The sequence below is a fragment of the Ascaphus truei genome, chromosome 1 (assembly GCF_040206685.1).
Source record: "Ascaphus truei isolate aAscTru1 chromosome 1, aAscTru1.hap1, whole genome shotgun sequence".
In the NCBI taxonomy this organism is placed as follows: Eukaryota; Metazoa; Chordata; class Amphibia; order Anura; family Ascaphidae; genus Ascaphus; species Ascaphus truei.
This window is the reverse complement of record NC_134483.1, coordinates 1958420-1981695: the sequence shown is the minus strand read 5'-3', so window position 1 is coordinate 1981695 and position 23276 is coordinate 1958420. Positions and strand designations below refer to the sequence as shown.

At 65.5% G+C, this 23276-nt stretch overlaps 1 protein-coding gene across 3 annotated transcripts in view; it reads left to right on the top strand.

The window, feature by feature from the left end:
- Window positions 1-23276, top strand: part of GBA2 (glucosylceramidase beta 2) — a 364366-nt gene that overhangs the window by 127149 nt on the left and 213941 nt on the right. For all 3 annotated transcript variants that reach the window (XM_075573274.1, XM_075573185.1, XM_075573361.1), the window contains one exon: window positions 7291-7533. In XM_075573274.1, the coding sequence (XP_075429389.1) occupies window positions 7291-7533 (243 nt within the window). The remainder of the gene's footprint in view (window positions 1-7290; window positions 7534-23276) is intronic.

Sequence of the window (23276 nt, the reverse complement as noted above, 5' to 3'; positions counted from 1 at the left end):
TCCCTCGCTGCAGGATCCCGCCACGGAGGGCTTCCTGTATACTGCTTCCCACAATCCCTCGCTGCAGGATCGTGTCACGGAGGGCTTCCTGTATACTGCTGCTCCCCCACAATCCCTCGCTGCAGGATCCCCCCACAGAGGGCTTCCTGTATACTGCTGCTCTCCCACAATCCCTCGCTGCAGGATCCCGCTACGGAGGGCTTCCTGTATACTGCTGCTCTCCCACAATCCCTCGCTGCAGGATCCCGCCACGGAGGGCTTCCTGTATACTGCTGCTCTCCCACAATCCCTCACTGCAGGATCCCACCACGGAGGGCTTCCTGTATACTGCTGCTCTCCCACAATCCCTCGCTGCAGGATCCCGCCACGGAGGGTTTCCTGTATACTGCTGCTCTCCCACAATCCCTCGCTGCAGGATCCCGCCACGGAGGGCTTCCTGTATACTGCTGCTCTCCCACAATCCCTCGCTGCAGGATCCCGTCACGGAGGGCTTCCTGTATACTGCTGCTCTCCCACAATCCATCGCTGCAGGATCCCCCCACGGAGGGCTTCCTGTATACTGCTGCTCTCCCACAATCCCTCACTGCAGGGCTTCCTGTATACTGCTGCTCTCCCACAATCCCTTGCTGCAGGATCCCGCCACGGAGGGCTTCCTGTATACTGCTGCACTCCCACAATCCCTCACTGCAGGATCCCGCCACGGAGGGCTTCCTGTATACTGCTGCTCCCCCACAATCCCTCGCTGCAGGATCCCACCACGGAGGGCTTCCTGTACACTGCTGCTCCCCCACAATCCCTCGCTGCAGGATCCCACCACGGAGGGCTTCCTGTATACTGCTGCTCCCCCACAATCCCTCGCTGCAGGATCCCGCCACGGAGGGCTTCCTGTACACTGCTGCTCCCCCACAATCCATCGCTGCAGGATCCCCCCACGGAGGGCTTCCTGTATATTGCTGCTCTCCCACAATCCCTCACTGAAGGATCCCGCCACGGAGGGCTTCCTGTATACTGCTGCTCTCCCACAATCCCTCACTGCAGGATCCCTCCACGGAGGGCTTCCTGTATACTGCTGCTCTCCCACAATCCCTCGCTGCAGGATCCCACCACGGAGGGCTTCCTGTATACTGCTGCTCCCCCACAATCCCTCGCTGCAGGATCCCGCCACGGAGGGCTTCCTGTATATTGCTGCTCTCCCACAATCCCTCACTGCAGGATCCCGCCACGGAGGGCTTCCTGTATATTGCTGCTCTCCCGCAATCCCTCGCTGCAGGATCGTGTCACGGAGGGCTTCCTGTATACAGCTGCTCTCCCACAATCCCTCGCTGCAGGATCCCGCCACAGAGGGCTTCCTGTATACAGCTGCTCTCCCACAATCCCTCGCTGCAGGATCCTGTCACGGAGGGCTTCCTGTATACAGCTGCTCTCCCACAATCCCTCGCTGCAGGATCCCGCCACGGAGGGCTTCCTGTATACTGCTCTCCCACAATCCCTCGCTGCAGGATCCTGTCACGGAGGGCTTCCTGTATACTGCTTCCCACAATCCCTCGCTGCAGGATCCCACCACGGAGGGCTTGCTGTATAATGCTGCTCCCCCACAATCCCTCGCTGCAGGATCCCGCCACGGAGGACTTCCTGTATACTGCTGCTCCCCCACAATCCCTCACTGCAGGATCCCGTCACGGAGGACTTCCTGTATACTGCTGCTCTCCCACAATCCCTCACTGCAGGATCCCGCCACGGAGGGCTTCCTGTATATTGCTGCTCCCCCCCAATCCTACGCTGCAGGATCCCGCCACGGAGGGCTTCCTGTATACTGCTGCTCCCCCACAATCCCTCGCTGCAGGATCCCACCATGGAGGGCTTCCTGTATACTGCTGCTCCCCCACAATCCCTCGCTGCAGGAGCCCGTCACGGAGGGCTTCCTGTATACTGCTGCTCTCCCACAATCCCTCGCTGCAGGATCCCCCCACGGAGGGCTTCCTGTATATTGCTCTCCCACAATCCCTCGCTGCAGGATCCCGTCACGGAGGGCTTCCTGTATACTGCTGCTCCCCCACAATCCCTCGCTGCAGGATCCCGCCACGGAGGGCTTCCTGTATATTGCTGCTCTCCCACAATCCCTCACTACAGGATCCCGCCACGGAGGGCTTCCTGTATATTGCTGCTCTCCCACAATCCCTCGCTGCAGGATCCCGCCACGGAGGACTTCCTGTATACTGCTGCTCCCCCACAATCCCTCGCTGCAGGATCCCGTCACGGAGGACTTCCTGTATACTGCTGCTCTCCCACAATACCTCACTGCAGGATCCCGCCACGGAGGGCTTCCTGTATATTGCTGCTCCCCCCCAATCCTACGCTGCAGGATCCTGTCACGGAGGGCTTCCTGTATACTGCTGCTCCCCCACAATCCCTCACTGCAGGATCCCCCCACGGAGGGCTTCCTGTATACTGCTGCTCTCCCACAATCCCTCGCTGCAGGATCACGCCATGGAGGGCTTCCTGTATACAGCTGCTCCCCCACAATCCCTCGCTGCAGGATCCCACCACGGAGGGCTTCCTGTATACAGCTGCTCCCCCACAATCCCTCGCTGCAGGATCCCGCCACAGAGGGCTTCCTGTATACAGCTGCTCTCCCACAATCCCTCGCTGCAGGATCACGCCATGGAGGGCTTCCTGTATACTGCTGCTCTCCCACAATCCCTCACTGCAGGATCCCGCCACAGAGGGCTTCCTGTATACTGCTGCTCTCCCACAATCCCTCGCTGCAGGATCCCTCAACGGAGGGTCCTGTATACTGCTGCTCTCCCACAATCCCTCGCTGCAGGATCCCGCCACGGAGGGCTTCCTGTATACTGCTGCTCTCCCACAATCCCTCGCTGCAGGATCCCGCCACGGAGGGCTTCCTTTATACTGCTTCCCACAATCCCTCGCTGCAGGATCGTGTCACGGAGGGCTTCCTGTATACTGCTGCTCCCCCACAATCCCTCGCTGCAGGATCCCCCCACGGAGGGCTTCCTGTATACTGCTGCTCTCCCACAATCCCTCGCTGCAGGATCCCGCTACGGAGGGCTTCCTGTATACTGCTGCTCCCCCACAATCCCTCACTGCAGGATCCCGCCACGGAGGGCTTCCTGTATACTGCTGCTCCCCCACAATCCCTCGCTGCAGGATCCCGCCACGGAGGGCTTCCTGTACACTGCTGCTCCCCCACAATCCATCGCTGCAGGATCCCCCCACGGAGGGCTTCCTGTATATTGCTGCTCTCCCACAATCCCTCACTGCAGGATCCCGCCACGGAGGGCTTCCTGTATACTGCTGCTCTCCCACAATCCCTCACTGCAGGATCCCTCCACGGAGGGCTTCCTGTATACTGCTGCTCTCCCACAATCCCTCGCTGCAGGATCCCACCACGGAGGGCTTCCTGTATACTGCTGCTCCCCCACAATCCCTCGCTGCAGGATCCCGCCACGGAGGGCTTCCTGTATATTGCTGCTCTCCCACAATCCCTCACTGCAGGATCCCGCCACGGAGGGCTTCCTGTATATTGCTGCTCTCCCGCAATCCCTCGCTGCAGGATCGTGTCACGGAGGGCTTCCTGTATACAGCTGCTCTCCCACAATCCCTCGCTGCAGGATCCCGCCACAGAGGGCTTCCTGTATACAGCTGCTCTCCCACAATCCCTCGCTGCAGGATCCTGTCACGGAGGGCTTCCTGTATACAGCTGCTCTCCCACAATCCCTCGCTGCAGGATCCCGCCACGGAGGGCTTCCTGTATACTGCTCTCCCACAATCCCTCGCTGCAGGATCCTGTCACGGAGGGCTTCCTGTATACTGCTTCCCACAATCCCTCGCTGCAGGATCCCACCACGGAGGGCTTGCTGTATAATGCTGCTCCCCCACAATCCCTCGCTGCAGGATCCCGCCACGGAGGACTTCCTGTATACTGCTGCTCCCCCACAATCCCTCGCTGCAGGATCCCGTCACGGAGGACTTCCTGTATACTGCTGCTCTCCCACAATCCCTCCCTGCAGGATCCCGCCACGGAGGGCTTCCTGTATATTGCTGCTCCCCCCCAATCCTACGCTGCAGGATCCCGCCACGGAGGGCTTCCTGTATACTGCTGCTCCCCCACAATCCCTCGCTGCAGGATCCCACCATGGAGGGCTTCCTGTATACTGCTGCTTCCCCACAATCCCTCGCTGCAGGAGCCCGTCACGGAGGGCTTCCTGTATACTGCTGCTCTCCCACAATCCCTCGCTGCAGGATCCCCCCACGGAGGGCTTCCTGTATATTGCTCTCCCACAATCCCTCGCTGCAGGATCCCGTCACGGAGGGCTTCCTGTATACTGCTGCTCCCCCACAATCCCTCGCTGCAGGATCCCGCCACGGAGGGCTTCCTGTATACAGCTGCTCCCCCACAATCCCTCGCTGCAGGATCGTGTCACGGAGGGCTTCCTGTATACTGCTTCCCACAATCCCTCGCTGCAGGATCCTGTCACGGAGGGCTTCCTGTATACAGCTGCTCTCCCACAATCCCTCGCTGCAGGATCCCGCCACGGAGGGCTTCCTGTATACTGCTGCTCTCCCACAATCCCTCGCTGCAGGATCCCGTCACGGAGGGCTTCCTGTATACTGCTGCTCCCCCACAATCCCTCGCTGCAGGATCCCGCCATGGAGGGCTTCCTGTATACTGCTGCTCCCCCACAATCCCTCGCTGCAGGATCCCGCCATGGAGGGCTTCCTGTATACTGCTTCCCACAATCCCTCGCTGCAGGATCCCGTCACGGAGGGCTTCCTGTATACTGCTGCTCTCCCACAATCCCTCGCTGCAGGATCCCGCCACGGAGGGCTTCCTGTATACTGCTGCTCTCCCACAATCCCTTGCTGCAGGATCCTGTCACGGAGGGCTTCCTGTATACTGCTGCTCTCCCACAATCCCTCGCTGCAGGATCCCGTCACGGAGGGCTTCCTGTATACTGCTGCTCTCCCACAATCCCTCGCTGCAGGATCCCGCCACGGAGGGCTTCCTGTATACTGCTGCTCTCCCACAATCCCTCGCTGCAGGATCCTGTCATGGAGGGCTTCCTGTATACTGCTGCTCCCCCACAATCCCTCACTGCAGGATCCCGCCACGGAGGGCTTCCTGTATACTGCTGCTCCCCCACAATCCCTCACTGCAGGATCCCGTAACAGAGGGCTTCCTGTATACTGCTGCTCCCCCACAATCCCTCACTGCAGGATCCCGTAACAGAGGGCTTCCTGTATACTGCTGCTCTCCCACAATCCCTCGCTGCAGGATCCCGCCACGGAGGGCTTCCTGTATACTGCTGCTCCCCCACAATCCCTCGCTGCAGGATCCCGCCACAGAGGGCTTCCTGTATACTGCTGCTCCCCCACAATCCCTCGCTGCAGGATCCCGCCACAGAGGGCTTCCTGTATACTGCTGCTCTCCCACAATCCCTCGCTGCAGGATCCCGCCACGGAGGGCTTCCTGTATACTGCTGCTCCCCCACAATCCCTCGCTGCAGGATCCCACCACGGAGGGCTTCCTGTATACTGCTGCTCCCCCACAATCCCTCGCTGCAGGATCCCGCCACGGAGGGCTTCCTGTATATTGCTGCTCCCCCACAATCCCTCGCTGCAGGATCCCGCCACGGAGGGCTTCCTGTATACTGCTGCTCCCCCACAATCCCTCGCTGCAGGATCCCGCCATGGAGGGCTTCCTGTATACTGCTTCCCACAATCCCTCGCTGCAGGATCCTGTCACGGAGGGCTTCCTGTATACTGCTGCTCCCCCACAATCCCTCGCTGCAGGATCCCGTCATGGAGGGCTTCCTGTATACTGCTTCCCACAATCCCTCGCTGCAGGATCCTGTCACGGAGGGCTTCCTGTATACAGCTGCTCTCCCACAATCCCTCGCTGCAGGATCCCGCCACGGAGGGCTTCCTGTATACTGCTGCTCTCCCACAATCCCTCGCTGCAGGATCCCGTCACGGAGGGCTTCCTGTATACTGCTGCTCCCCCACAATCCCTCGCTGCAGGATCCCGCCACGGAGGGCTTCCTGTATACTGCTGCTCCCCCACAATCCCTCGCTGCAGGATCCCGCCATGGAGGGCTTCCTGTATACTGCTTCCCACAATCCCTCGCTGCAGGATCCTGTCATGGAGGGCTTCCTGTATACTGCTGCTCTCCCACAATCCCTCGCTGCAGGATCCCGTCACGGAGGGCTTCCTGTATACTGCTGCTCTCCCACAATCCCTCGCTGCAGGATCCCGCCACGGAGGGCTTCCTGTATACTGCTGCTCTCCCACAATCCCTCGCTGCAGGATCCTGTCACGGAGGGCTTCCTGTATACTGCTGCTCTCCCACAATCCCTCGCTGCAGGATCCCGTCACGGAGGGCTTCCTGTATACTGCTGCTCTCCCACAATCCCTCGCTGCAGGATCCCGCCACGGAGGGCTTCCTGTATACTGCTGCTCTCCCACAATCCCTCGCTGCAGGATCCTGTCATGGAGGGCTTCCTGTATACTGCTGCTCCCCCACAATCCCTCACTGCAGGATCCCGCCACGGAGGGCTTCCTGTATACTGCTGCTCCCCCACAATCCCTCACTGCAGGATCCCGTAACAGAGGGCTTCCTGTATACTGCTGCTCCCCCACAATCCCTCACTGCAGGATCCCGTAACAGAGGGCTTCCTGTATACTGCTGCTCTCCCACAATCCCTCGCTGCAGGATCCCGTAACAGAGGGCTTCCTGTATACTGCTGCTCTCCCACAATCCCTCGCTGCAGGATCCCGCCACGGAGGGCTTCCTGTATACTGCTGCTCTCCCACAATCCCTCGCTGCAGGATCCCGCCACGGAGGGCTTCCTGTATACAGCTCCCTGACACCCTATACAGGGATGAGGCTTTCCCTGGGGTCAGAGGGCATTGGGATGAGGCCTTCCCTGGGGTCAGAGGGCATAGGGATGAGGCTTTCCCTGGGGTCAGAGGGCATAGGGATGAGGCCTTCCCTGGGGTCAGAGGGCATAGGGATGAGGCCTTCCCTGGGGTCAGAGGGCATAGGGTTGAGGCCTTCCCTGGGGTCAGAGGGCATAGGGATGAGGCCTTCCCTGGGGTCAGAGGGCATAGGGATGAGGCTTTCCCTGGGGTCAGAGGGCATAGGGATGAGGCCTTCCCTGGGGTCAGAGGGCATAGGGATGAGGCTTTCCCTGGGGTCAGAGGGCATAGGGATGAGGCCTTCCCTGGGGTCAGTGGGTCCCTCTCCTCACTGCTTCCGTTTCCCGCAGGACTCGTCGCTGCCGCTGGCGGCTCTGATCTGGGAGGTGGAGAACTCCAGTGATGAGGAGACGGAGGTCACTATCATGTTCACCCTGAGAAACGGGAGTGGGGCGAGGAGTGACCGGGCCGGGGGCCACTGGAATGAACCATTCCACCTGCACACGGAGGGGGAAGAGCCTGTGACTGGGGTGCTGCTACACCACTGCACCGCCACCAACGCCTTCACGCTGGGGGTCGCAGCAAGAGAGAGGGTGAGAGGCGGCGCAGGGCAGCGTGGGTAATGTGAGGGGGAGCGGGGCAGCGTGGGTAATGTGAGGGGGAGCGGAGCAGCAGGGCAGCGTGGGTAATGTGAGGGGGAGCGGGGCAGCGTGGGTAATGTGAGGGGGAGCGGGGCAGCTTGGGTAATGTGAGGGGGAGCGGGGCAGCGTGGGTAATGTGAGGGGGAGCGGGGCAGCTTGGGTAATGTGAGGGGGGAGCGGGGCAGCGTGGGTAATGTGAGGGGGAGCGGGGCAGCGTGGGTAATGTGAGGGGGAGCGAGGCAGCGTGGGTAATGTGAGGGGGAGCGGGGCAGCGTGGGTAATGTGAGGGGGAGCGGGGCAGCGTGGGTAATGTGATGGGGAGCGGGGCAGCGTGGGTAATGTGAGGGGGAGCGGGGCAGCGTGGGTAATGTGAGGGGGGAGCGGGGCAGCGTGGGTAATGTGAGGGGGAGCGGGGCAGCGTGGGTAATGTGAGGGGGAGCGGGGCAGCGTGGGTAATGTGAGGGGCAGCGTGGGTAATGTGAGGGGGAGCGGGGCAGCGTGGGTAATGTGAGGGGCAGCATGGGTAATGTGAGGGGGAGCGGGGCAGCGTGGGTAATGTGAGGGGGAGCGGGGCAGCGTGGGTAATGTGAGGGGGAGTGGGGCAGGGTGGGTAATGTGAGGGGGAGCGGGGCAGCGTGGGTAATGTGAGGGGGAGCGGGGCAGCGTGGGTAATTTGAGGGGCAGCGTGGGTAATGTGAGGGGGAGCAGAGCAGCGTGGATAATGAGAGGGGGAGCGGGGCAGCGTGGGTAATGTGAGGGGGAGCGGGGCAGCGTGGGTAATGTGAGGGGGAGCGGGGCAGCGTGGGTAATGTGAGGGGGAGCGGGGCAGCGTGGGTAATGTGAGGGGGAGCGGGGCAGCGTGGGTAATGTGAGGGGGAGCGGGGCAGCGTGAGTAATGTGAGGGGGAGTGGGGCAGCGTGGGTAATGTGAGGGGGAGCGGGGCAGCGTGGGTAATGTGAGGGGCAGCGTGGGTAATGTGAGGGGGAGCGGGGCAGCGTGGGTAATGTGAGGGGGAGCGGGGCAGCGTGGGTAATGTGAGGGGAAGCGGGGCAGCGTGGGTAATGTGAGGGGGAGCGGGGCAGCGTGGGTAATGTCAGGGGGAGCGGGGCAGCGTGGGTAATGTGAGGGGGAGCGGGGCAGCGTGGGTAATGTGAGGGGGAGCGGGGCAACGTGGGTAATGTGAGGGGGTGTGGGGCAGCGTGGGTAATGTGAGGGGGTGTGGGGCAGCGTGGGTAATGTGAGGTGGAGCGGGGCAGCGTGGGTAATGTGAGGGGGAGCGGGGCAGCGTGGGTAATGTCAGGGGGAGCGGGGCAGCGTGGGTAATGTGAGGGGGAGCGGGGCAGCGTGGGTAATGTGAGGGGCAGCGGGGCAGCGTGGGTAATGTGAGGGGGAGCGGGGCAGCGTGGGTAATGTGAGGGGGAGCGGGGCAGCGTGGGTAATGTGAGGGGGAGCGGGGCAGCGTGGGTAATGTGAGGGGGAGCTGGGCAGCGTGGGTAATGTGAGGGGGAGCGGGGCAGCGTGGGTAATGTGAGGGGGAGCGTGGCAGCGTGGGTAATGTGAGGGGGAGCGAGGCAGCGTGGATAATGTGAGGGGGAGCGGGGCAGCGTGGGTAATGTGAGGGGGAGGGCAGCGTGGGTAATGTGAGGGGGGAGTGGGGCTGCGTGGGTAATGTGAGGGGGAGCGGGGCAGCGTGGGTAATGTGAGGGGGAGCGGGGCAGCGTGGGTAATGTGAGGGGGAGCGGGGCAGCGTGGGTAATGTGAGGGGGAGTGGGGCAGCGTGGGTAATGTGAGGGGGAGCGGGGCAGCGTGGGTAATGTGAGGGGGAATGGGGCAGCGTGGGTAATGTGAGGGGGAGCGGGGCAGCGTGGGTAATGTGAGGGGCAGCGTGGGTAATGTGAGGGGGAGCGGGGCAGCGTGGGTAATGTGAGGGGGAGCGGGGCAGCGTGGGTAATGTGAGGGGCAGCGTGGGTAATGTGAGGGGGAGCGGGGCAGCGTGGGTAATGTGAGGGGGAGCGGGGCAGCGTGGGTAATGTGAGGGGCAGCGTGGGTAATGTGAGGGGGAGCGGGGCAGCGTGGGTAATCTGAGGGGGAGCGGGGCAGCGTGGGTAATGTGAGGGGGAGCGGGGCAGCGTGGGTAATGTGAGGGGGAGCGGGGCAGCGTGGGTAATGTGAGGGGGAGCGGGGCAGCGTGGGTAATGTGAGGGGGAATGGGGCAGCGTGGGTAATGTGAGGGGGAGCGGGGCAGCGTGGGTAATGTGAGGGGCAGCGTGGGTAATGTGAGGGGGAGCGGGGCAGCGTGGGTAATGTGAGGGGGAGCGGGGCAGCGTGGGTAATGTGAGGGGCAGCGTGGGTAATGTGAGGGGAAGCGGGGCAGCGTGGGTAATGTGAGGGGGAGCGGGGCAGCGTGGGTAATGTGAGGGGGAGCGGGGCAGCGTGGGTAATGTGAGGGGCAGCTTGGGTAATGTGAGGGGCAGCGTGGGTAATGTGAGGGGGAGCGGGGCAGCGTGGATAATCTGAGGGGGAGCGGGGCAGCGTGGGTAATGTGAGGGGGAGCGGGGCAGCGTGGGTAATGTGAGGGGGAGCAGGGCAGCGTGGGTAATGTGAGGGGGAGTGGGCAGCGTGGGTAATGTGAGGGGGAGTGGGGCAGCGTGGATAATGTGAGGGGGGAGCGTGGCAGCGTGGGTAATGTGAGGGGGAGTGGGGCAGCGTGGGTAATGTGAGGGGGAGTGGGCAGCGTGGGTAATGTGCGGGGCAGCGTGGGTAATGTGAGGGGAGCGGGGCAGCGTGGGTAATGTGAGGGGGAGTGGGGCAGCGTGGGTAATGTGAGGGGGAGTGGGGCAGCGTGGGTAATGTGAGGGGGAGCGGGGCAGCTTGGGTAATGTGAGGGGGAGCGGGGCAGCGTGGGTAATGTGAGGGGGAGCGGGGCAGCGTGGGTAATGTGAGGGGGAGTGGGCAGCGTGGGTAATGTGAGGGGGAGCGGGGCAGCGTGGGTAATGTGAGGGGGAGAGGGGCAGCGTGGGTAATGTGAGGGGGAGCGGGACAGCGTGGGTAATGTGAGGGGCAGCGTGGGTAATGTGAGGGGGAGCGGGGCAGCGTGGGTAATGTGAGGGGGAGCGGGGCAGCGTGGGTAATGTGAGGGGGAGCGGGGCAGCGTGGGTAATGTGAGGGGGAGCGGGGCAGCGTGGGTAATGTGAGGGGGAGCGGGGCAGCGTGGGTAATGTGAGGGGGAGCGGGGCAGCGTGGGTAATGTGAGGGTGAGCGGGCAGCGTGGGTAATGTGAGGGGGAGCGGGGCAGCGTGGGTAATGTGAGGGGGAGCGGGGCAGCGTGGGTAATGTGAGGGGGAGCGGGGCAGCGTGGGTAATGTGAGGGGGAGCGGGGCAGCGTGGGTAATGTGAGGGGGAGCGGGGGAGCGTGGGTAATGTGAGGGGGAGCGGGGGAGCGTGGGTAATGTGAGGGGGAGCGGGGCAGCGTGGGTAATGTGAGGGGGAGCGGGGCAACGTGGGTAATGTGAGGGGGAGCGGGGCAACGTGGGTAATGTGAGGGGGAGCGGGGCAGCGTGGGTAATGTGAGGGGGAGCGGGGCAGCGTGGGTAATGTGAGGGGGAGCGGGGCAGCGTGGGTAATGTGAGGGGGAGCGGGGCAGCGTGGGTAATGTGAGGGGGAGCGGGGCAGCGTGGGTAATGTGAGGGGGAGCGGGGGAGCGTGGGTAATGTGAGGGGCAGCGGGGCAGCGTGGGTAATGTGAGGGGGAGCGGGGGAGCGTGGGTAATGTGAGGGGGAGCGGGGGAGCGTGGGTAATGTGAGGGGCAGCGGGACAGCGTGGGTAATGTGAGGGGGAGCGGGGCAGCGTGGGTAATGTGAGGGGGAGCGGGGCAGCGTGGGTAATGTGAGGGGGAGCGGGGCAGCGTGGGTAATGTGAGGGGGAGCGGGGGAGCGTGGGTAATGTGAGGGGGAGCGGGGCAGCGTGGGTAATGTGAGGGGGAGCGGGGCAGCGTGGGTAATGTGAGGGGGAGCGGGGCAGCGTGGGTAATGTGAGGGGGAGCGGGGCAGCGTGGGTAATGTGAGGGTGAGCGGGCAGCGTGGGTAATGTGAGGGGGAGCGGGGCAGCGTGGGTAATGTGAGGGGGAGCGGGGCAGCGTGGGTAATGTGAGGGGGAGCGGGCAGCGTGGGTAATGTGAGGGGGAGCGGGGGAGCGTGGGTAATGTGAGGGGGAGCGGGGCAGCGTGGGTAATGTGAGGGGGAGCGGGGGAGCGTGGGTAATGTGAGGGGGAGCGGGGCAGCGTGGGTAATGTGAGGGGGAGCGGGGCAGCGTGGGTAATGTGAGGGGCAGCGTGGGTAATGTGAGGGGGAGCGGGGGAGCGTGGGTAATGTGAGGGGGAGCGGGGCAGCGTGGGTAATGTGAGGGGGAGCGGGGCAGCGTGGGTAATGTGAGGGGGAGCGGGGCAGCGTGGGTAATGTGAGGGGGAGCGGGGCAGCGTGGGTAATGTGAGGGGGAGCGGGGCAGCGTGGGTAATGTGAGGGGGAGCGGTTGAGCGTGGGTAATGTGAGGGGGAGCGGGGCAGCGTGGGTAATGTGAGGGGGAGCGGGGGAGCGTGGGTAATGTGAGGGGGAGCGGGGCAGCGTGGGTAATGTGAGGGGGAGCGGGGCAGCGTGGGTAATGTGCGGGGGAGCGTGGGTAATGTGAGGGGGAGCGGGGGAGCGTGCGTAATGTGAGGGGGAGCGGGGCAGCGTGGGTAATGTGCGGGGGAGCGTGGGTAATGTGAGGGGGAGCGGGGAGCGTGGGTAATGTGAGGGGGAGCGGGGGAGCGTGGGTAATGTGAGGGGGAGCGGGGCAGCGTGGGTAATGTGAGGGGGAGCGGGGCAGCGTGGGTAATGTGAGGGGCAGCGTGGGTAATGTGAGGGGGAGCGGGGGAGCGTGGGTAATGTGAGGGGGAGCGGGGCAGCGTGGGTAATGTGAGGGGGAGCGGGCAGCGTGGGTTATGTGAGGGGGAGCGTGGGTAATGTGAGGGGGAGCGGGGGAGCGTGGGTAATGTGAGGGGGATCGGGGCAGCGTGGGTAATGTGAGGGGGAGCGGGGCAGCGTGGGTAATGTGAGGGGGAGCGGGGGAGCGTGGGTAATGTGAGGGGGAGCGGGGGAGCGTGGGTAATGTGAGGGGAGCGGGGCAGCGTGGGTAATGTGAGGGGGAGCGGGGGAGCGTGGGTAATGTGAGGGGCAGCGTGGGTAATGTGAGGGGGAGCGGGGCAGCGTGGGTAATGTGAGGGGCAGCGTGGGTAATGTGAGGAGGAGCGGGGCAGCGTGGGTAATGTGAGGGGGAGCGGGGCAGCGTGGGTAATGTGAGGGGCAGCGTGGGTAATGTGAGGGGGAGCGGGGCAGCGTGGGTAATGTGAGGGGGAGCGGGGGAGCGTGGGTAATGTGAGGGGCAGCGGGGCAGCGTGGGTAATGTGAGGGGGAGCGGGGCAGCGTGGGTAATGTGAGGGGGAGCGGGGCAGCGTGGGTAATGTGAGGGGGAGCGGGGCAGCGTGGGTAATGTGAGGGGGAGCGGGGGAGCGTGGGTAATGTGAGGGGGAGCGGGGGAGCGTGGGTAATGTGAGGGGGAGCGGGGCAGCGTGGGTAATGTGAGGGGGAGCGGGGGAGCGTGGGTAATGTGAGGGGCAGCGTGGGTAATGTGAGGGGGAGCGGGGGAGCGTGGGTAATGTGAGGGGGAGCGGGGCAGCGTGGGTAATGTGAGGGGGAGCGTGGGTAATGTGAGGGGGAGCGGGGCAGCGTGGGTAATGTGAGGGGGAGCGGGGCAGCGTGGGTAATGTGAGGGGGAGCGGGGGAGCGTGGGTAATGTGAGGGGGAGAGGGGGAGCGTGGGTAATGTGAAGGGGAGCGGGGGAGCGTGGGTAATGTGAGGGGGAGCGGGGGAGCGTGGGTAATGTGAGGGGCAGCGGGGCAGCGTGGGTAATGTGAGGGGCAGCGGGGCAGCGTGGGTAATGTGAGGGGCAGCGGGGCAGCGTTGGTAATGTAAGGGGCAGCGGGGCAGCGTGGGTAATGTGAGGGGGAGCGGGGCAGCGTGGGTAATGTGAGGGGGAGCGGGGCAGCGTGGGTAATGTGAGGGGGAGCGGGGCAGCGTGGGTAATGTGAGGGGGAGCGGGGCAGCGTGGGTAATGTGAGGGGCAGCGTGGGTAATGTGAGGGGGAGCGGGGCAGCGTGGGTAATGTGAGGGGGAGCGGGGGAGCGTGGGTAATGTGAGGGGCAGCGTGGGTAATGTGAGGGGGAGCGGGGGAGCGTGGGTAATGTGAGGGGGAGCGGTTGAGCGTGGGTAATGTGAGGGGGAGCGGGGCAGCGTGGGTAATGTGAGGGGCAGCGTGGGTAATGTGAGGGGGAGCGGGGCAGCGTGGGTAATGTGAGGGGGAGCGGGGCAGCGTGGGTAATGTGAGGGGGAGCGGGGCAGCGTGGGTAATGTGAGGGGGAGCGGGGGAGCGTGGGTAATGTGAGGGGCAGCGGGGCAGCGTGGGTAATGTGAGGGGCAGCATGGGTAATGTGAGGGGGAGCGGGGCAGCGTGGGTAATGTGAGGGGCAGCGGGGCAGCGTGGGTAATGTGAGGGGGAGCGGGGCAGCGTGGGTAATGTGAGGGGGAGCGGGGCAGCGTGGGTAATGTGAGGGGGAGCGGGGCAGCGTGGGTAATGTGAGGGGGAGCGGGGCAGCGTGGGTAATGTGAGGGGGAGCGGGGCAGCGTGGGTAATGTGAGGGGCAGCGTGGGTAATGTGAGGGGGAGCGGGGCAGCGTGGGTAATGTGAGGGGGAGCGGGGGAGCGTGGGTAATGTGAGGGGCAGCGGGGCAGCGTGGGTAATGTGAGGGGGAGCGGGGGAGCGTGGGTAATGTGAGGGGGAGCGGGGGAGCGTGGGTAATGTGAGGGGGAGCGGGGCAGCGTGGGTAATGTGAGGGGCAGCGTGGGTAATGTGAGGGGGAGCGGGGCAGCGTGGGTAATGTGAGGGGGAGCGGGGCAGCGTGGGTAATGTGAGGGGGAGCGGGGGAGCGTGGGTAATGTGAGGGGGAGCGGGGCAGCGTGGGTAATGTGAGGGGGAGCGGGGGAGCGTGGGTAATGTGAGGGGGAGCGGGGCAGCGTGGGTAATGTGAGGGGGAGCGGGGCAGCGTGGTAATGTGAGGGGGAGCGGGGGAGCGTGGGTAATGTGAGGGGGAGCGGGGCAGCGTGGGTAATGTGAAGGGGAGCGGGGGAGCGTGAGTAATGTGAGGGGGAGCGGGGGAGCGTGGGTAATGTGAGGGGGAGCGGGGGAGCGTGGGTAATGTGAGGGGGAGCGGGGCAGCGTGGGTAATGTGAGGGGGAGCGGGGCAGCGTGGGTAATGTGAGGGGCAGCGTGGGTAATGTGAGGGGGAGCGGGGGAGCGTGGGTAATGTGAGGGGGAGCGGGGCAGCGTGGGTAATGTGAGGGGGAGCGGGGGAGCGTGGGTAATGTGAGGGGGAGCGGGGGAGCGTGGGTAATGTGAGGGGGAGCGGGGCAGCGTGGGTAATGTGAGGGGGAGCGGGGCAGCGTGGGTAATGTGAGGGGGAGCGGGGCAGCGTGGGTAATGTGAGGGGGAGCGGGGGAGCGTGGGTAATGTGAGGGGGAGCGGGGCAGCGTGGGTAATGTGAGGGGGAGCGGGGCAGCGTGGGTAATGTGAGGGGGAGCGGGGCAGCGTGGGTAATGTGAGGGGGAGCGGGGCAGCGTGGGTAATGTGAGGGGCAGCGTGGGTAATGTGAGGGGGAGCGGGGCAGCGTGGGTAATGTGAGGGGGAGCGGGGGAGCGTGGGTAATGTGAGGGGCAGCGTGGGTAATGTGAGGGGGAGCGGGGGAGCGTGGGTAATGTGAGGGGGAGCGGTTGAGCGTGGGTAATGTGAGGGGGAGCGGGGCAGCGTGGGTAATGTGAGGGGGAGCGGGGCAGCGTGGGTAATGTGAGGGGGAGCGGGGCAGCGTGGGTAATGTGAGGGGGAGCGGGGCAGCGTGGGTAATGTGAGGGGGAGCGGGGGAGCGTGGGTAATGTGAGGGGCAGCGGGGCAGCGTGGGTAATGTGAGGGGCAGCGGGGCAGCATGGGTAATGTGAGGGGGAGCGGGGCAGCGTGGGTAATGTGAGGGGCAGCGGGGCAGCGTGGGTAATGTGAGGGGGAGCGGGGCAGCGTGGGTAATGTGAGGGGGAGCGGGGCAGCGTGGGTAATGTGAGGGGGAGCGGGGCAGCGTGGGTAATGTGAGGGGGAGCGGGGCAGCGTGGGTAATGTGAGGGGAGCGGGGCAGCGTGGGTAATGTGAGGGGCAGCGTGGGTAATGTGAGGGGGAGCGGGGCAGCGTGGGTAATGTGAGGGGGAGCGGGGAGCGTGGGTAATGTGAGGGGCAGCGTGGGTAATGTGAGGGGCAGCGTGGGTAATGTGAGGGGGAGCGGGGCAGCGTGGGTAATGTGAGGGGGAGCGGGGCAGCGTGGGTAATGTGAGGGGGAGCGGGGGAGCGTGGGTAATGTGAGGGGGAGCGGGGCAGCGTGGGTAATGTGAGGGGGAGCGGGGGAGCGTGGGTAATGTGAGGGGGAGCGGGGGCAGCGTGGGTAATGTGAGGGGGAGCGGGGCAGCGTGGGTAATGTGAGGTGGAGCGGGGGAGCGTGGGTAATGTGAGGGGGAGCGGGGGAGCGTGGGTAATGTGAGGGGGAGCGGGGCAGCGTGGGTAATGTGAAGGGGAGCGGGGAGCGTGAGTAATGTGAGGGGGAGCGGGGGAGCGTGGGTAATGTGAGGGGGAGCGGGGGAGCGTGGGTAATGTGAGGGGGAGCGGGGCTGCGTGGGTAATGTGAGGGGGAGCGGGGGCAGCGTGGGTAATGTGAGGGGCGAGCGTGGGTAATGTGAGGGGGAGCGGGGAGCGTGGGTAATGTGAGGGGGAGCGGGGCAGCGTGGGTAATGTGAGGGGGAGCGGGGAGCGGGGGAGCGTGGGTAATGTGAGGGGGAGCGGGGGAGCGTGGGTAATGTGAGGGGGAGCGGGGCAGCGTGGGTAATGTGAGGGGGAGCGGGGCAGCGTGGGTAATGTGAGGGGGAGCGGGGCAGCGTGGGTAATGTGAGGGGGAGCGGGGGAGCGTGGGTAATGTGAGGGGGAGCGGGGGAGCGTGGGTAATGTGAGGGGGAGCGGGGCAGCGTGGGTAATGTGAGGGGGAGCGGGGCAGCGTGGTTAATGTGAGGGGGAGCGGGGCAGCGTGAGTAATGTGAGGGAGCGGGGCAGCGTGGGTAATGTGAGGGGGAGCGGGGCAGCGTGGGTAATGTGAGGGGGAGCGGGGGAGCGTGGGTAATGTGAGGGGGGAGCGGGGCAGCGTGGGTAATGTGAGGGGGAGCGGGGCAGCGTGGGTAATGTGAGGGGGAGCGGGGCAGCGTGGGTAATGTGCGAGGGAGCGTGGGTAATGTGAGGGGGAGCGGGGGAGCATGGGTAATGTGAGGGGGAGCGGGGGAGCGTGGGTAATGTGAGGGGGAGCGGGGCAGCGTGGGTAATGTGAGGGGGAGCGGGGCAACGTGGGTAATGTGAGGGGGAGCGGGGCAGCGTGGGTAATGTGAGGGGGAGCGTGGCAGTGTGGGTAATGTGCGGGGGAGCGGGGCAGCGTGGGTAATGTGAGGGGGAGCGGGGCAGCGTGGGTAATGTGAGGGGGAGCGGGGCAGCGTGGGTAATGTGAGGGGGAGCGGGGCAGCGTGGGTAATGTGAGGGGGAGCGTGGGTAATGTGAGGGGGAGCGGGGCAGCGTGGGTAATGTGAGGGGGAGCGGGGCAGCGTGGGTAATGTGAGGGGGAGCGGGGGAGCGTGGGTAATGTGAGGGGGAGCGGGGGAGCGTGGGTAATGTGAGGGGGAGCGGGGCAGCGTGGGTAATGTGAGGGGCAGCGTGGGTAATGTGAGGGGGAGCGGGGCAGCGTGGGTAATGTGAGGGGGAGCGGGGCAGCGTGGGTAATGTGAGGGGGAGCGGGGGAGCGTGGGTAATGTGAGGGGGAGCGGGGCAGCGTGGGTAATGTGAGGGGGAGCGGGGGAGCGTGGGTAATGTGAGGGGGAGCGGGGGAGCGTGGGTAATGTGAGGGGGAGCGGGGCAGCGTGGGTAATGTGAGGGGGAGCGGGGCAGCGTGGGTAATGTGAGGGGGAGCGGGGCAGCGTGGGTAATGTGAGGGGGAGCGGGGGAGCGTGGGTAATGTGAGGGGGAGCGGGGCAGCGTGGGTAATGTGAGGGGGAGCGGGGCAGCGTGGGTAATGTGAGGGGGAGCGGGGCAGCGTGGGTAATGTGAGGGGGAGCGGGGCAGCGTGGGTAATGTGAGGGGCAGCGTGGGTAATGTGAGGGGGAGCGGGGCAGCGTGGGTAATGTGAGGGGGAGCGGGGGAGCGTGGGTAATGTGAGGGGCAGCGTGGGTAATGTGAGGGGGAGCGGGGGAGCGTGGGTAATGTGAGGGGGAGCGGTTGAGCGTGGGTAATGTGAGGGGGAGCGGGGCAGCGTGGGTAATGTGAGGGGCAGCGTGGGTAATGTGAGGGGGAGCGGGGCAGCGTGGGTAATGTGAGGGGGAGCGGGGCAGCGTGGGTAATGTGAGGGGGAGCGGGGCAGCGTGGGTAATGTGAGGGGGAGCGGGGGAGCGTGGGTAATGTGAGGGGCAGCGGGGCAGCGTGGGTAATGTGAGGGGCAGCGGGGCAGCATGGGTAATGTGAGGGGGAGCGGGGCAGCGTGGGTAATGTGAGGGGCAGCGGGGCAGCGTGGGTAATGTGAGGGGGAGCGGGGCAGCGTGGGTAATGTGAGGGGGAGCGGGGCAGCGTGGGTAATGTGAGGGGGAGCGGGGCAGCGTGGGTAATGTGAGGGGGAGCGGGGCAGCGTGGGTAATGTGAGGGGGAGCGGGGCAGCGTGGGTAATGTGAGGGGCAGCGTGGGTAATGTGAGGGGGAGCGGGGCAGCGTGGGTAATGTGAGGGGGAGCGGGGGAGCGTGGGTAATGTGAGGGGCAGCGGGGCAGCGTGGGTAATGTGAGGGGCAGCGTGGGTAATGTGAGGGGGAGCGGGGCAGCGTGGGTAATGTGAGGGGGAGCGGGGCAGCGTGGGTAATGTGAGGGGGAGCGGGGGAGCGTGGGTAATGTGAGGGGGAGCGGGGCAGCGTGGGTAATGTGAGGGGGAGCGGGGGAGCGTGGGTAATGTGAGGGGGAGCGGGGCAGCGTGGGTAATGTGAGGGGGAGCGGGGCAGCGTGGGTAATGTGAGGGGGAGCGGGGGAGCGTGGGTAATGTGAGGGGGAGCGGGGGAGCGTGGGTAATGTGAGGGGGAGCGGGGCAGCGTGGGTAATGTGAAGGGGAGCGGGGGAGCGTGAGTAATGTGAGGGGGAGCGGGGGAGCGTGGGTAATGTGAGGGGGAGCGGGGGAGCGTGGGTAATGTGAGGGGGAGCGGGGCAGCGTGGGTAATGTGAGGGGGAGCGGGGCAGCGTGGGTAATGTGAGGGGCAGCGTGGGTAATGTGAGGGGGAGCGGGGGAGCGTGGGTAATGTGAGGGGGAGCGGGGCAGCGTGGGTAATGTGAGGGGGAGCGGGGGAGCGGGGGAGCGTGGGTAATGTGAGGGGGAGCGGGGGAGCGTGGGTAATGTGAGGGGGAGCGGGGCAGCGTGGGTAATGTGAGGGGGAGCGGGGCAGCGTGGGTAATGTGAGGGGGAGCGGGGCAGCGTGGGTAATGTGAGGGGGAGCGGGGGAGCGTGGGTAATGTGAGGGGGAGCGTGGGTAATGTGAGGGGGAGCGGGGGCAGCGTGGGTAATGTGAGGGGGAGCGGGGCAGCGTGGTTAATGTGAGGGGGAGCGGGGCAGCGTGGGTAATGTGAGGGAGCGGGGCAGCGTGGGTAATGTGAGGGGGAGCGGGGCAGCGTGGGTAATGTGAGGGGGAGCGTGGGTAATGTGAGGGGGAGCGGGGCAGCGTGGGTAATGTGAGGGGGAGCGGGGCAGCGTGGGTAATGTGAGGGGGAGCGGGGCAGCGTGGGTAATGTGCGAGGGAGCGTGGGTAATGTGAGGGGGAGCGGGGGAGCATGGGTAATGTGAGGGGGAGCGGGGGAGCGTGGGTAATGTGAGGGGGAGCGGGGGAGCGTGGGTAATGTGAGGGGGAGCGGGGGAGCATGGGTAATGTGAGGGGGAGCGGGGGAGCGTGGGTAATGTGAGGGGGAGCGGGGCAGCGTGGGTAATGTGAGGGGGAGCGGGGCAACGTGGGTAATGTGAGGGGGAGCGGGGCAGCGTGGGTAATGTGAGGGGGAGCGGGGCAGTGTGGGTAATGTGAGGGGGAGCGGGGCAGCGTGGGTAATGTGCGGGGGAGCGGGGCAGCGTGGGTAATGTGAGGGGGAGCGGGGCAGCGTGGGTAATGTGAGGGGGAGCGGGGCAGCGTGGGTAATGTGAGGGGGAGCGGGGCAGCGTGGGTAATGTGAGGGGGAGCGTGGCAGCGTGGGTAATGTGAGGGGGAGCGGGGGAGCGTGGGTAATGTGAGGGGGAGCGTGGGTAATGTGAGGGGGAGCGGGGCAGTGTGGGTAATGTGAGGGGGAGCGGGGCAGCGTGGGTAATGTGAGGGGGAGCGGGGCAGCGTGGGTAATGTGAGGGGGAGCGGGGCAGCGTGGGTAATGTGAGGGGGAGCGGGGCAGCGTGGGTAATGTGAGGGGGAGCGGGGCAGCGTGGGTAATGTGAGGGGGAGCGTGGCAGCGTGGGTAATGTGAGGGGCAGCGGGGCAGCGTGGGTAATGTGAGGGGCAGCGTGGGTAATGTGAGGGGGAGCGGGGCAGCGTGGGTAATGTGCGGGGCAGCGTGGGTAATGTGAGGGGGAGCGGGGCAGCGTGGGTAATGTGAGGGGGAGCGGGGCAGCGTGGGTAATGTGAGGGGGAGCGGGGCAGCGTGGGTAATGTGAGGGGGAGCGGGGCAGCGTGGGTAATGTGAGGGGGAGCGGGGCAGCGTGGGTAATGTGAGGGGGAGCGGGGCAGCGTGGGTAATGTGAGGGGGAGCGGGGCAGCGTGGGTAATGTGAGTGGGAGCGGGGGAGCGTGGGTAATGTGAGGGGCAGCGGGGCAGCGTGGGTAATGTGAGGGGCAGCGGGGCAGCATGGGTAATGTGAGGGGGAGCGGGGCAGCGTGGGTAATGTGAGGGGCAGCGGGGCAGCGGGGCAGCGTGGGTAATGTGAGGGGGAGCGGGGCAGCGTGGGTAATGTGAGGGGGAGCGGGGCAGCGTGGGTAATGTGAGGGGGAGCGGGGCAGCGTGGGTAATGTGAGGGGGAGCGGGGCAGCGTGGGTAATGTGAGGGGGAGCGGGGCAGGGTGGGTAATGTGAGGGGAGCGGGGCAGCGTGGGTAATGTGCGGGGGAGCGGAGCAGCGTGGGTAATGTGAGGGGGAGCGGGGCAGCGTGGGTAATGTGAGGGGGAGCGGGGCAGCGTGGGTAATGTGAGGGGGAGCGGGGCAGCGTGGGTAATGTGAGGGGGAGCGTGGCAGCGTGGGTAATGTGAGGGGGAGCGGGGGAGCGTGGGTAATGTGAGGGGGAGCGGGGGAGCGTGGGTAATGTGAGGGGGAGCGGGGCAGTGTGGGTAATGTGAGGGGGAGCGGGGCAGCGTGGGTAATGTGAGGGGGAGCGGGGCAGCGTGGGTAATGTGAGGGGGAGCGGGGCAGCGTGGGTAATGTGAGGGGGAGCGGGGCAGCGTGGGTAATGTGAGGGGGAGCGGGGCAGCGTGGGTAATGTGAGGGGGAGCGTGGCAGCGTGGGTAATGTGAGGGGCAGCGGGGCAGCGTGGGTAATGTGAGGGGCAGCGTGGGTAATGTGAGGGGGAGCGGGGCAGCGTGGGTAATGTGCGGGGCAGCGTGGGTAATGTGAGGGGGAGCGGGGCAGCGTGGGTAATGTGAGGGGGAGCGGGGCAGCGTGGGTAATGTGAGGGGGAGCGGGCAGCGTGGGTAATGTGAGGGGGAGCGGGGCAGCGTGGGTAATGTGAGGGGGAGCGGGGCAGCGTGGGTAATGTGAGGGGGAGCGGGGCAGCGTGGGTAATGTGAGTGGGAGCGGGGGAGCGTGGGTAATGTGAGGGGCAGCGGGGCAGCGTGGGTAATGTGAGGGGGAGCGGGGCAGCGTGGGTAATGTGAGGGGCAGCGGGGCAGCGTGGGTAATGTGAGGGGGAGCGGGGCAGCGTGGGTAATGTGAGGGGGAGCGGGGCAGCGTGGGTAATGTGAGGGGGAGCGGGGCAGCGTGGGTAATGTGAGGGGGAGCGGGGCAGCGTGGGTAATGTGAGGGGGAGCGGGGCAGCGTGGGTAATGTGAGGGGGAGCGGGGCAGCGTGGGTAATGTGAGGGGGAGCGGGGCAGCGTGGGTAATGTGAGGGGGAGCGTGGCAGCGTGGGTAATGTGAGGGGGAGCGGGGGAGCGTGGGTAATGTGAGGGGGAGCGGGGGAGCGTGGGTAATGTGAGGGGCAGCGGGGCAGCGTGGGTAATGTGAGGGGGAGCGGGGCAGCGTGGGTAATGTGAGGGGGAGCGGGGCAGCGTGGGTAATGTGAGGGGGAGCGGGGCAGCGTGGGTAATGTGAGGGGGAGCGGGGCAGCGTGGGTAATGTGAGGGGGAGCGGGGCAGCGTGGGTAATGTGAGGGGGAGCGGGCAGCGTGGGTAATGTGAGGGGGAGCGGGGCAGCGTGGGTAATGTGAGGGGGAGCGGGGCAGCGTGGGTAATGTGAGGGGGAGCGGGGCAGCGTGGGTAATGTGAGGGGGAGCGGGGGAGCGTGGGTAATGTGAGGGGCAGCGGGGCAGCGTGGGTAATGTGAGGGGCAGCGGGGCAGCGTGGGTAATGTGAGGGGGAGCGGGGCAGCGTGGGTAATGTGAGGGGCAGCAGGGCAGCGTGGGTAATGTGAGGGGGAGCGGGGCAGCGTGGGTAATGTGAGGGGGAGCGGGGCAGCGTGGGTAATGTGAGGGGGAGCGGGGCAGCGTGGGTAATGTGAGGGGGAGCGGGGCAGCGTGGGTAATGTGAGGGGCAGCGGGGCAGCGTGGGTAATGTGAGGGGCAGCGTGGGTAATGTGAGGGGGAGCGGGGCAGCGTGGGTAATGTGAGGGGGAGCGGGGAGCGTGGGTAATGTGAGGGGCAGCGGGGCAGCGTGGGTAATGTGAGGGGGAGCGGGGGAGCGTGGATAATGTGAGGGGGAGCGGGGGAGCGTGGGTAATGTGAGGGGGAGCGGGGCAGCGTGGGTAATGTGAGGGGCAGCGTGGGTAATGTGAGGGGGAGCGGGGCAGCGTGGGTAATGTGAGGGGGAGCGGGGCAGCGGGGGTAATGTGAGGGGGAGCGGGGCAGCGTGGGTAATGTGAGGGGGAGCGGGGGAGCGTGGGTAATGTGAGGGGCAGCGGGGCAGCGTGGGTAATGTGAGGGGGAGCGGGGGAGCGTGGATAATGTGAGGGGGAGCGGGGGAGCGTGGGTAATGTGAGGGGGAGCGGGGCAGCGTGGGTAATGTGAGGGGCAGCGTGGGTAATGTGAGGGGGAGCGGGGCAGCGTGGGTAATGTGAGGGGGAGCGGGGCAGCGGGGGTAATGTGAGGGGGAGCGGGGCAGCGTGGGTAATGTGAGGGGGAGCGGGGGAGCGTGGGTAATGTGAGGGGCAGCGGGGCAGCGTGGGTAATGTGAGGGGCAGCGGGGCAGCATGGGTAATGTGAGGGGGAGCGGGGGAGCGTGGGTAATGTGAGGGGCAGCGGGGCAGCGTGGGTAATGTGAGGGGCAGCGGGGCAGCAT